General features: G+C 42.7%; 1 protein-coding gene across 1 annotated transcript in view; it reads left to right on the plus strand.

The window, feature by feature from the left end:
- The window catches only part of RBP1 (retinol binding protein 1), a 39,497-nt gene continuing 26,221 nt past the window's right edge, over positions 1-13,276 (plus strand). The window contains exons 1-2 of the mRNA XM_081910632.1: positions 1-847; positions 1,598-1,776. Of these exons, the coding sequence (XP_081766758.1) occupies positions 775-847; positions 1,598-1,776 (252 nt within the window). The 5' untranslated portion in view covers positions 1-774. The remainder of the gene's footprint in view (positions 848-1,597; positions 1,777-13,276) is intronic.

Raw genomic sequence — 13,276 nt, forward strand, 5'->3', positions numbered from 1 at the left:
CTTGCACTGAAGTTAATAGGTTTCTGTGAAGGACTGCTTATTTCTCAGGCTGCAAAAACGTCGCATTATCTCAGCTGATTAATAAAACATTCTGTCCTGCTGGAGATGCTAGGTGACAACTGGAATCGGGGTGCAAGTCCAATACTAAGAGGCTCATTGAGTAATGGCTGGCTCTTTTTCTGCTATCTAATAGCCATCTAGTTCTGCTTCCCAACAGCTATTGTCCAGGGATTCCTTCATAAATTTAGCAATTCAGAATGCAATTCCTTTTTTGCGGTAGAACTTTCATACCTCTTTGGAGTACAGGGTTGGAAGACAGAGGGCAACGATCTCAGACGATCCAGAGACACTAATTTGCCACTTCTTGAATCACCTAGTATGTCCACTACATACAGCACTAAGATATGCTGTTGGTGTATCAGGAGAAGCCATCTTCTTTTCTTAGCCGCATGGAAGGGATAGAAGTTAAAATCGAAACTCAGCTAATCGGTGGCCATACAGCCATCGGTATAGAAGGGCAATGACCTCCTCCATTTAAATCAAGCCATCCTGCTGTCATTAGCAAGCTAAAAGGTTCAGATATTTGGGGGGATTTAAAGGTAACACTTCGACGCTAATCGGCTTAAAGGGACTAGCATAACTGCATGGCCGGAAGAACAGATAAAAGAAACCAGAGTTCAGACTTGGCCTCAGCAAAAGGCTCTGAGCTGTATGGTGCAGAATTAACACACAAGTTGAAAGGCTTTGATATTGACGAGGACACAAGCACCAACCATGCCTGCCGATTTCAATGGCTATTGGAAAATGCTCAGCAATGACAACTTTGAGGAGTATTTGAAAGCATTAGGTAAGATTCTTTTATTTATTTTATTTAATTTATTACACAACCGTAGCTCCATACCTTCTGGGCTGAATCTGATTCTTCTGTAGCATCAATCAACATAAACATTGTCCCACTTCACTCTATATGGCTTTTGTATGAAAATATTTTGGTTTTACTGAGTTTCTTTATTAATATTGCCATGTCTATATATATTTTTTTATAAAAAGTGCCTCAACAATAGGAAGAGCAAGAAATAAAATCCAGAAGTTAAGTATATAATCATAAATAAACACTTCTGAATTATCAAAATTAATTATCCAGAAGTTATCATACATTGCTGGTGTTATAGCAAGCCTTTTACCTCAGGAAGTGTACAGTCTTAGGGACAGAACAAGAGTAGCAGAGCCTGAACTACAAATTTGATTAGGAAACTCATTGAACAGGTATATTATACCTATAGTAGCAGTAAGTAATAGTTTTCAGTTGAATGTATTTTTAGAGTTTTATAGCAACTTTCACACATCCACACTAAACATGGCTTATCCCAAAGACTCCCAGGAACTGTAGTTTGTTAAGGTTGGCCCAAATCTTAGGCAAAAGTATCTATATATGTTGACAAGATTATCGTTTCATTCTGTGTGGGGATAAGTATTAAATCTTCCTCACTTTGTATTGAACTACAAGTTTATTTTTTTTAAAAAAAGAAAATCTTCAAAGCTTCTCCAGAGGTTTGATCTTTACAGAACTCTTTTCTGGTCTCTTTCTTCCCTTCAGATGTAAATATTGCTGTGAGAAAAATAGCTAATATGCTCAAACCGGACAAAGAGATCATTCAAGATGGCGATCACATGATCATTAAGACACTAAGCACTTTTAAAAACTACATCATGGATTTTGATATAGGGAAGGAATTTGAGGAGGATTTAACAGGGGTGGATGATCGCAAATGCATGGTAAGAATGAGAACAGCAACTGTTTCATGACAAACAAACAAACAAAAGCTTCCAAACCCTGCATCATAATGGTCACAGACATTTTGCTGTGGTCCCCCCCCCCCAGGAAACTGTTTGTGTTTGACAGCTATTTTTAGGCAGAGTCTCAGAATCAGTACAGACTTTACGTATGATAAATGTGTTGCTAGACATTAAGTCACTGTCTTCTATTCAGGCTGCAGTCCTCCCACACACATTTTCCTGGGAGCAAGTCCTATTGAACATAGTTGCATGCATAGGGTTGCACTATAAAACTTGAATTATATACATTTGATCCTCGGTTGGGGGGTGAGTGTCTCTGTTTCATTTTATAAAGCAAGTAGTTTCCAATCCTGTTTTGTGAACACGTATGCTTTATTGTGTTTCTGTTAGACTTGCTTGTTGAAATGGTGCTGCTGGCACAGTATGATCCCACTCGTCTTGTGTTGAGTAGCAGAAGCAAGGCAATTGCTGCCTCTTGCCCACCTTTTGCTAACAATTCCGAATCAGCCCAGAGAGACAGCACATGCTTTAAACAGCTATTTATACCAGAAACAGAAGCATCATCCTTAACAGAAGTAGACAGCACCAAGAATTCTCCCCTGTGAGCTCTTAGCTTTTGACAAGGAAACAATACTGTGTGGCTCATAAGGAGGAATACCAATTAGCAGCACAGTCTCGCTAATACCAAGCTGCTTAGCTGAGTCAGAGCCTGACTGCTGTCCTTTGCTTTACTCTGAGAGCAAGATACTGCTAAAAGAGTAAAGGTTCCCAAAGTGAAAATGCACAAGGTTATCTGACTGGGGAGGCATTTTTTAAAAGAGAGAAATTAAAACAGTAGACTCTCACATTCATAGTGAGGTGCTCCCTGCTCTAGCCTTGGAACAGCAGAAATTTCCTCTTTGTCCCATGACAATGGAAAAATGGAAGAATTTTGAAATACAAGGAAAGGGGGCATATGTCGCCTGCCCAACTAGGTAGGTTTGGAATGCAAAGTACAGAGAGAATGCTTGTTTCAGCAATAGCCCTCATTTGTCTTTTGGAAATAGGAACAGGTAAATCAATTCTGGTTTCTCTCAGTTTCCCTCTTTCCCCAGCTTCCACTCTGGTCAATGTGTAAATTATGTTGTTCTAAAGAGGGGTTGGGACACGGGTGGTGCTGTGGGTAAAACCTCAGTGCCTAGGACTTGCCGATCGTATGGTCAGCGGTTCGAATCCCCACGGCGGGGTGAACTCCCGCCTTTGGGTCCCAGCTCCTGCCCACCTAGCAGTTCGAAAGCACCCTTAAGTGCAAGTAGATAAATAGGTACCGCTTTATAGTGGGAAGGTAAACGGCGTTTCCGTGTGCTGCGCTGGTGCTGGACCGCCAGAGCAGCTTCGTCACGCTGGCCACGTGACCCGGAAGTGTCTCCGGACAGCGCTGGCCCCCGGCCTCTTAAGTGAGATGGGCGCATAACCCTAGAGTCAGACACGACTGGACCGTACGGGCAGGGGTAGCTTTACCTAAAGAGGGGTTGTGTGTGTGCTTCTCCTTCCACAGGCACAGGAACATTTTTTCATCTGAGAGTGGGTGCATTCAAATTAATGCCAGTCATGCATGGATATGGGGATATGTGTCAGTGTCTAGGATTTAAGGCCAGCCAATGTTCTTGAAAGCCCATTCACATGTTGGTAACTGATCATCTAAAGAGGGCTAATGTGATGCTGCAGTTCAGTCTGTTGGAGAATCTGGTTTTATCGGGGCTTTCAGCTCTACTTTTCAGGTGCCATAGGTTCTGCACATCTCTATCCCGCTGGTTAAAGTTGAAAGCTGGGAGCTCAAAATCCAGTGATGTTAAATGCAGGATAGATTTAGGTGAGAAAGCTTAGTTCTTTCTTAAGGTCTTGGCATGGGCATATTTGAGGAAACAGGATTCACTTCAAAACAGTCAAGCAACGGCCAATTAGTGCAATTCTTCACTGGGTACATGTTCAGTCTTCATCTGATATGCCAGAAGGTGCAGATGCTTCAAGTGGCTTATCTGTACATTTTATACAAAGCAAAGAATGACTGACCACGAAAGCTTGTGTAGGAGGGCTAGTCCACGCAGAAATTAAAATCAAATGGCTTTTAATAATTTTTTTAACCAGTGGCTCTCAGTTCGCTAAGTACTGTGGACCCCCTGTTTTTCAAAATCCAATCCATTGACCCCCTACTTATGAACATTTTGACATCTCTATGGTGGTTTTTGTTATGTGGATGGTGCCATGGACCCCCTAGGTGGGTTATGCAGACTCCCAATTGGGAACCACTGCATTAAACAGTTTGAAATCCCAGATACAGAACCCACACACAATGTGGCTAATAGAAGCAAGGGCTGAATATGATTTGCCATTGCTTATATTAGCTGCATTGTGTCCCTTTGATTGGTAATCTAGAGTGCCTTAGATCCATTAGTGTTGAGCTGAGTTATTTTTGGCATGAATGGGATCTGAAACTAGCTACTTTCGTCTCATCCATTAAGCATTTCACAATGAAAGATGAATAAATTCTATAGTATTGGAATTATTTTCTGTAAAAGACAGCAGTTGCAGAGTTTTAAAGATTAGACAACCTATTATATCTTCTGCTTCCCAGTAAAATAAGGCACATATTGTCAAATAAACTGAAGATAAAGCTAATGCTGTGTTTCCCAACCTTTTTCTGACTGTGCCCCCCCCCCCGATGGACGTAGCCGGGGGGCAGCTGCCCCCCAATAAGAAAAAATCAATACAAATCTGAGGCTCTGCCCCAACCTAAAAAAGCCTGCCCTCTTAACAAAAAACCTGGCTATGCCCATGCCCCCCCCCCAGCCTACTGGTAGAAAGGCAGATATTTAAATATTTTGTTTGTAAAGAGAACACGTTTTATTTATAATTTTTTATAATTTATACAAGATACAATTACATAAAATGATAGGAACATAATAAAATATTGTTGAAGCAGAAAAACGTAGAAACATGGAGCTGCAAGGGACCCCAAGGGCCATCTTTCTAGTGCAACCCCCTGCAACGTAGGAAACTTGGCAAATGCATCCATGACAGATGGCCTTCCAACCTCTGCTTAGAAACCTCCAAGGTAGGAGAATCCAGAATCTCCCAAGAGAGGTCCATCTTCCATGTATGATAAAAAGTAAACAACACTTCTTTGACTCCAGTCAGTGGCGTAGCGTGGGGGGTGCAGGGGGGCCCGGCCGCACCGGGCGCAACATCTGGGGGGAGGGCGCACTGTCACTCACAGCTCTCTGCCCCTACCTGGCTCGAGTGCTAAAATCCACGGGTTAGAGGGCGCAAATTACTTGCCTTGCCCCGGGTGCTGACAACCCACGCTACGCTACTGACTCCAGTTATTTGACACAGAGGGGGAAAGCTGCAGATAGCAGTCCAAAAGCTGCACAAGGAGTTCTGTATATATGGGAAAATTTTAAAAAGCAAGTGGTCCTCACTGAACAGGAGACCTTGTCATCTGGAAGAGCCCTGGCTGCCTAGATAAAACACTATAGCCCCACATGTCCTTACCTGGGAGTAAGGTCCACTGAACTCAATACGGCTTCCTTCTGAGTAGACAATAATTTACTAGATGCAAGTCAGCAGCACCAGACGACCCCACTCGGAAAGGCACTGGGGTGGATTTCACCCCATGCCTTGCAGAGCTGGGCCGATGCTGCTGACGGGCCTACGCCCATTGGCAACATCCAAAGGCCCCGATCCTAATTGCCCCCTCCTTCTGGAAGTAAACCAGGACTGCTTGAAGAAAATGCATGTGGCAAAAAGCAGCGTTAGGCCCTAGTGGGCCGCCCCCTTACCCATTTGTGATTGGCCAAGCAGATAGCCAGCCAATCAGAACTTTTAAAAAAGTCCTTCTCACTTTCCTCTGCAGCCCCCTAGCCTTGCTCTGTGCCCCCCACCCACCCATTGATGCGACTTTCACCTGTGGACCCCTTGAAATATCCATGGGGGCCCCAGGGGGCCACATGGCCCTCATTTGGGAAACACTCAGCTAAGGAGAGGCAGGAACGGGTCAGATTAAGTGATTGGGAGCCCTGGCACAGTTCCTGACCCACCCCCACTCAAAAGGAAGAAGTCACTTCCCATTGCCATGGGGTGCTGCTGCATACTGAGGAGGAAGAGGGCAGACTCAGAGGTCTGCTACACACTTCACACCTCCCCTTTTTGATAAGTGACAGGGACCCAGGAAAGCAACAGCTCCACCACCCACCTCTTTGGGAGTGTAAGGAGCTGCAAAGGGATTGAAAGTGCTGTGTGGGGTTAGGGGCTGAAGAAGAAGTGAGGGGCTGGGAATTGCTTGGGGGTAGGTGGGGTTGGCGAGCAAAGTGAGCAGGGGTGGAGCCCTTAGTAGTACAATAACCAGTGTCTGCATTTTAAGACTCTCTCAAACCATAGGTAAGCAGTGGGAGCAGCCTCTGCGCCTCCCCCAATCAGTGGCAGCTCTTGTGGAAAAGCAACGTTATTTTTCAGCAAGCAAAAGATGGCTAAGCAGTGGTTAGGCTTGCTTCCATGGGGACGGCACATTCCCTTAGAACAAAGATTAAAGGTATTTTGTTAAGCATTAGAAGTAATGTACGCTACAGGAACAAAATCAAGTTGTCTTCTGTGAGATTTAATGCCCATGTTTTCTGGGGATACAGTTGCTTCACATCACCAAAGTACAGCTTCCTGCCAAATTGGAACTGACTAACCCGGCCTTTCCTTTGATACAGCTGCTAAAATAGGTTGTCACTTAATTTTGTTCATTACTTTCTTTTTCTCTCTGAACGGTTGAAACCCAAGCTGTTTCCATCCTTTACTTGATGAACAGAAGTCCTAGGCCTGCAGCTCTGCCACAAGGGAGGTAGTTAAGGAATCACTTGAGGAAATGTACTGAGAGTCACATATAAAATCAAGAGGCCTGGCTCAAAAGCAGAAGTAGCACTTGCTTAGACTTTGGTGCATAACCTTTGTGCTCAGTTTAGTCCTCCTTAATGTAGACCCACAACACATACAGACATTTTCATTTTGAAAGGGCACTGAGCTTATACCATCACCCCTCCTAGTTCCAGACTTGGTTAATTTCCAAATGCAATCTGCATAGATGGATGCCAATTCCCCAGGGTATCTCCTTGAATTACACAGTTGCCAAACATGTCTAGTGCTGACACACAAAGTCATATCCTATGCAGTATCAGAAAGCCAAGGGATCCTCAGAGCTGTTTTCTGCTAATGCTACAGCTCATACCTGCTAATATTTAAAAGTATAGAAGCAAGTAGTTTGAGTAGTGGCCTCAATGATACACACCCAACTCTCTCTCTCCCTCTTGCAGTGTAGCATCATAGTGTGGCAAAATTATAATTATCACTACATGTCACTTTGCTGCTTGGGTCCTATGCAGGTAGCATTTACCACCATGCTTTCTGAAATACGCAGTTGATTGGGGCCATAGTAAGTAAACACGACTGTAGCAAACAAGAAACAGTGGTGATTGTACCAGGTTCAGGTAATTCTGTGAAAATATACCACTAGCTCAAAACAGGAATTATTAGCAAGACTACAATCTACTGGGATTTAGGATATAGTCACATGACCATGAAGGCACAGGATGACCATAGAAAAAGCCAGTACAGTACATCATGCATCTTAGTCTATGGATATAATGCTGTGCCTAGGTTTTGATTCATCATGAGTGTTGAATCTTTTGCTGTGATATTGCCCATAGTGGATACAACCAGTTTGCTGTGAGTTGAAAGCACCACATGCAGTTTTTTCAGTCACTTACCATGTTCACCACAGATCCAATGGTAGTGTGGCTAGGCCCTTAATGAGGACAATATTATCCAGCCATTTCCTTAGACAGGAAAGCAATAACATGACTCCTAATTGCTTCCAGAATCAGAAATCAGTTTTAGGAATGATGAATTAGAAGAGAAAATGTAGCTACTGTGCAGAACCAGCATGAAGCAAGTATAGCAAGAGCTTGCAAGGGAAGATATGGGTTAGTAACTAGCCCAACATTTTTTTTAAAAAAAGTCAATTAAATGTCTGGTCTTTTTGAACATGAAATGTCATTTTGAAAATGTTCATGACAAAAAAGAGAGAAATACCACAATACAACTTGATCACTAATAGAGGGAGCATAGGGAAAATGAAACTCCAGTTACAGTCCTTAGTATATCATGGCCGACTTTGTGAGACCATTAGAGTAAAACAGCATGAAGGCAGGCTCATTAACACTTAAGAGAATTTGGATATGAAGGTTGTCCAGCTGAATCATGGGATTAAAAAATTCATCTTTATTTTGTTTGGAGGGTGGTCAGAACCTTGAAGGGTTTGCACATAGGAAGAACATGCCATTGTGCCATTACATTTATATATTTTCAAAGTGGAAATCCTTGGTTGCTGCGCTTGCTGAGTAAGTTTGGTTGCTTCCAGATGACCTGTTTATGGAGCATCCATCCTGATTTGTTTGTCTAACCCTCCCAGCAAGCTTTGTGCAATCTTGGCTCTTTATCGAGTATTCATTCTGATTTATTTCTGGGGAGGTTATACGATGTTGTATCAAGCAAAATTGTCACTCCATACTTTCCAGTGCATTTCCCCATCACTTTCCTTATTGCAAGTAGTCCGATCTGGGGGCGGGGCAGGTTTGTTACATAAGAGCACCAAATCATCTTTAATTACACAATTTGAGATTGATTGTTTCTATTTTGGGATGAGATTCGTTTGGAAAACACCCTTAGTTCATACTCATGCCCTCTTAGATTTTATTGCTTTTTGGTGCTCCAGAGGGTAGGACCTGAACCAATGGATTCAAGTTAGACGAAAGGAAATTCTGACTAAACATCAGATATAACTTTCTGATGCTAACAGGCTGTTTGACAGTGGAATGGACTCCCATGAAAGGTGATGGATGTTTTTATGCAGAGGTTGGATAGCCATCAACCATGGATGCTTTAGTTGCGATTCCTGTATTGCAGAGGTTTGATCTAGATGACCCTTGGGGTCCCTTACAACTATACAAATCTATGATTCTATTATTCTGTTGATCTACTGTACTTGAAAAGATTTGTTATGTGGTCCTTCATTGGGCCACATTCCCTCAGGAATAATCTGATGAGAGCTGCTTGTTGGTGATGGGCAGAGCCAGTAGCTAGTTATGGGTGGCGTTAGAAACACATGATCTGGATTAACACATCTGGAAGGCCACCCTGCCTCCATTTTTACCATGGCTATTTCAGATTAAATTCCTCCTTTTATGCAGGTCTAATCAGAAATCAACCCCACTGGGACTGATGGGATTATTCTCAATTAAATATAGAGGTGGTTTTTAAAAAAATAAGTACAACAGATACAGCTACTTTTCTGGAAAACAAGTGAAAGTAATTTATTTCTGACCATAATGCACTATACACAGAGCAAGAGCGCACAGCAGCCTTCTAATTCGTCTTCGGGCAACTATGCGGGAGGGCCTTCTTTTTCCAAGCCAAGAATGTTTTCAAAAAGCCATTTATTTTGTGAAATACAATACCGCCCATTCCAGTTATTTTGAAACCACATAGAAAGGGTGGGGGGAGGTACTTCTAACAGCAGTGGTGTGAAATAAAGTGTAAATTAACAGGAGGGAAGGAACCTGGATGGGGTGGAAGAACAGGGCAGCTTCAGTAGTAGTCAGTGGGTGCATAAAATGAGATTGGAGGCTTCAGGAAACTCACCTGTGCTATATACAGTTGCTTAAGGGGATACTGATGCATGCAGGGTTAGCTTGTGTGCTAATGTGGATAAATTTCCCATAGCCATCAGGAACAACATCTCAGCCATCAGCACACTGTTAGACACTGCCAACAATGGTGTGGAGGAAGCATGAAGCATGATCCTGGCTTCTAACTGATAAGAAGGATTGATTAACCAGTTAAACCAAGCAATTTTAATTCCCAATTACTCTCTTCATGTGAACATGTTTTTATCGTTCAGTAAAATGCCCCATATGTGTCATCTGAGTTAAGGGCTAGTGGTTGCTTACTTGAATGCTTCCCTCCTTCTTCAAGAGGAGTGCCTTTGGGTTAAAATATGGTTTAAAATTCTAATTTCTTTTAAAGAATAAATTCATCTCTTAACGGAGTAATGCTTTTAAGTTGAATGAAAAAGAAAGTTTACAACTGTGGTGATGATGGTTGGTGTGTATCCATTCACCCGACATCAACTTTACCCATTAAAATGGTGTCTGCAGGCTCTTAAGATACGAGAGTAGTCACTGAGGATCAATATAAATATGTTAACACGATGGTACAGTACAGGCACCTAAAACCCTGGCTCAGTCTCTTGGCATTTGATCAGCAGTGCTGTTACACAAACCTTAATGCCAGTCAAAAGACATGCTTTTTTTTCTCGTGAAAGCTGGACAAGCTGCTTACGGAAAGTGAGAGGTAACAGCAGATCATGCAAGGTAAACAATGCAATCACTGCAACAGCTTCCATGCTCAGCTACCCACCTGTTTTTCTTTTTCTGTGCCCTCACCTGCATCCTTGGTAGACTTCTTTATGAATTCCATGGGCCTGGGATCAAACCACAGCCTTTTGTGATGTTGCATAAAGCAAGAAGCTTATTACAAGTATGTAGCCACAGCCTTGCGCATGGTGTTACAGCACTGAGTAAGAGGAATTAGTCATTGCTAATCTGTTCTACATCAGCAAGCATAACTAAATGCTCTTTCTGTCTTGGAAGAAGCAAGTCCCATTCTGGAGAAGAGTACTGCTCTTGTTTTCTTTGTTTTCTTTTTGAGGGGACCACCTCAGTAAGGAGTTCATAGGTTAAAGACCCCATATGGATGTCACCGAAAACTGCTTCCCAGTGGACACCATGTACCAATATAAAGCCGCTTTTGCCTGGAGATCTCCAAGCTAGAGTCTGCAACCTCGAGGAACTTGTAGGGCTGGTGAGGGGGCCCTCTGTGACTAGAACAATATATATAATCAGCTGGCTTTAGTAAACTCAGAACGGAAGCTGTTGTGTTAGAGTTAGCCTTTATTGTTCAATTTATTGAGATGTAAGCATGGTTGTCAGCCTCTGGAACCTCATGGATTTGAAAGAGGATTAGATAACAGCATGGAGGTAAAGGCTACTAATTGTGGTGGCCATGCTCTGCCTCCACAGTCAAAGGCGGTGATGATTCTGAATACTAGTTGCTGGAAACTGCAGGAGAGAAGAGTGCTCTTATGCTCAAATCCTACTTGTGGGTGTCACAAAGGCATCTGGTTGGCCACTGTGAGAACAGGATGCTAGACTAGATGGGCCATTGGCCTTATCCAACAGGTCTTCATGAGTCCCCCTCCCCCACCTGTTTTAGTATCCTGACTAAAGGTAAAGGGACCCGACCATTAGGTCTAGTCGTGGCCGACTCTGGGGTTGTGGTGCTCATCTTGCTTTATTGGCCAAGGGAGCCGGCGTACAGCTTCCAGGTCATGTGGCCAGCATGACTAAGCCGCTTCTGGCGAACCAGAGCAGCGCACGGAAACACTGTTTACCTTCCCGCCAGAGCGGTACCTATTTATCTGCTTGCACTTTGACTTGCTTTCGAACTACTAGGTTGGCAGGAGCTGGGACCGAGCAACAGGAGGTTAAACTGCCGACCTTCTGATCAGCAAGTCCTAGGCTCTGTGGCTTTCAGCACCACCCGCGTCCCTAGTATCCCAACTATGTTAAGGTTATTTCTAAGTGACTGCAACAATAAACATAGGACTTAAATGTACAGTTTGAAAATGCCCACCCAGTATCTTACTAGCACAGTATGGTATAGCAGAAGCTGGTGAATGAAAGAGCCTGGAGTTAGACTAGGCAAAGCAATGGCTTTGGTTGATGGAAAACAGAAGTCTTTTTTGAAGCTGAAAATGGCTATCGTGCTGAAAATGCTTTTCCTCTATCCATTAAGAACAATATCCTATTACGGCAGTTCATCTAATCAGCACTGGAATAAGCTGCATAGATAAATGATGGAATCTCCTCTGGAAGTTTTTAAAGAAATAATTAGGCAGGCCAAAATGTCTCTGGCAGGTGCCTTACCAATAGACTTGGGAGTGAATCACATTTTCCTCTGGGTCTCCTGCACCTTAATTCTGCGGCTTTGAGGGTTGGGGTTTTTTAAACCCTTTATGTCCATTTGCACAAAACCAGATTTTTTTGTTTCACTTGTCTACCAGCTTGATATGGGCAAACTTCTTTCCAAAAAGGAGTAAAGCTCATATTTTCTTCTAGCAGTGTTGTGAATATTGGTTTCTTGTAAAAGTAAGTGGAAATGGGGTATGAACTTTTTTAATGCACAAGTTCCATACTCCTTATTGCTGAAGGCAAAATCCACTAAGCCTGAGACAAGAAGGCATTTGAGGAATGACTTTCCTTTTCCTTGTTCCTCTCTACCCTGTCACATTGCCCCTCTAAGCCAGTCAGCCTCCTTCTGTATGGCAATGAGATTGTGATCATGATGTCACAGATGTCAGGAAACCTGTTCCTTACCCTTCATGGTGAAGCAATCGTTGTTTAAAGTTCTGATGCCCTCAGCAATTCCTGATGTCTGCTGAAATGATAATGAACAAAACTTTGGTACTGTTCTAGTTCAGAGCTGCTCATTGAAACTCCTTTAGTGTCTTGATGCATCTTCTTACTTTTGCCTCTTGTTTTTAAGCTTCAGGATGGGGCTGTTTCAGGCAGGGAAATAAAAACCTGTTTCCAAGGATGGGGCTGTTGTTTTGGTCTATCAGCATGGGCAGTTTCCTCCATTAGAATTTACCTCAGGAAGGCTGTTGTGCTTTTCTGAGTCTACAGGCACAGGCACAAGGCACAAGGCCTAAATTCTCTCATATCCCAATCCTGTTTTGGGACCTGAACACATAATCCTGGGAAATGTTCTATGCTAGATTCCAGAATGAGGACATGAGATGACTGATTTGAGCCACAAATACTCTCCTGGTTTATACAATGAAGGATGGTGTAGAAATATTAAATTGAGTTGAAGAGCAGCTCTTCCCTGAATTGATGAGGCCTCTGGGCTTAATGCCTATGGTGGTGTGTCAACTAAAAATGAGACCCAAAGCTGTTTTGGCTTGTACAGTGACTGGATTAATTTAATCTTGAATCGCTGAAAACTGAGAAGAGAATAAATTGCTTGAAAACTTGGTACACAAAGCTGTTGCTTCCTTCCTGTCTTTAATGATAAGTGGATGGATTTTAAATATGTATAAATAATAATGCCATTTTTGTATAGGCACTAATACATGTGCTGGGTAAATCATGAACCATTACAAATAAATTAAATGACAATGGGCTTAAAATTGATCCCTGCCCTTGCTCACACCAGCTAAGCACTATAATCTGGCTCTTTATTCCTCTCAAGGCTGCACAGTAAGCAATCCATGTTTTAAAAATGCCTCAACTCTTTCATTACAATAAGGAAAAGCAATTTATGCAAAGGATAAAGA

This window comes from Podarcis melisellensis (genome assembly GCF_964234715.1).
Source record: "Podarcis melisellensis genome assembly, chromosome: 5".
NCBI lineage: Eukaryota > Metazoa > Chordata > Lepidosauria > Squamata > Lacertidae > Podarcis > Podarcis melisellensis.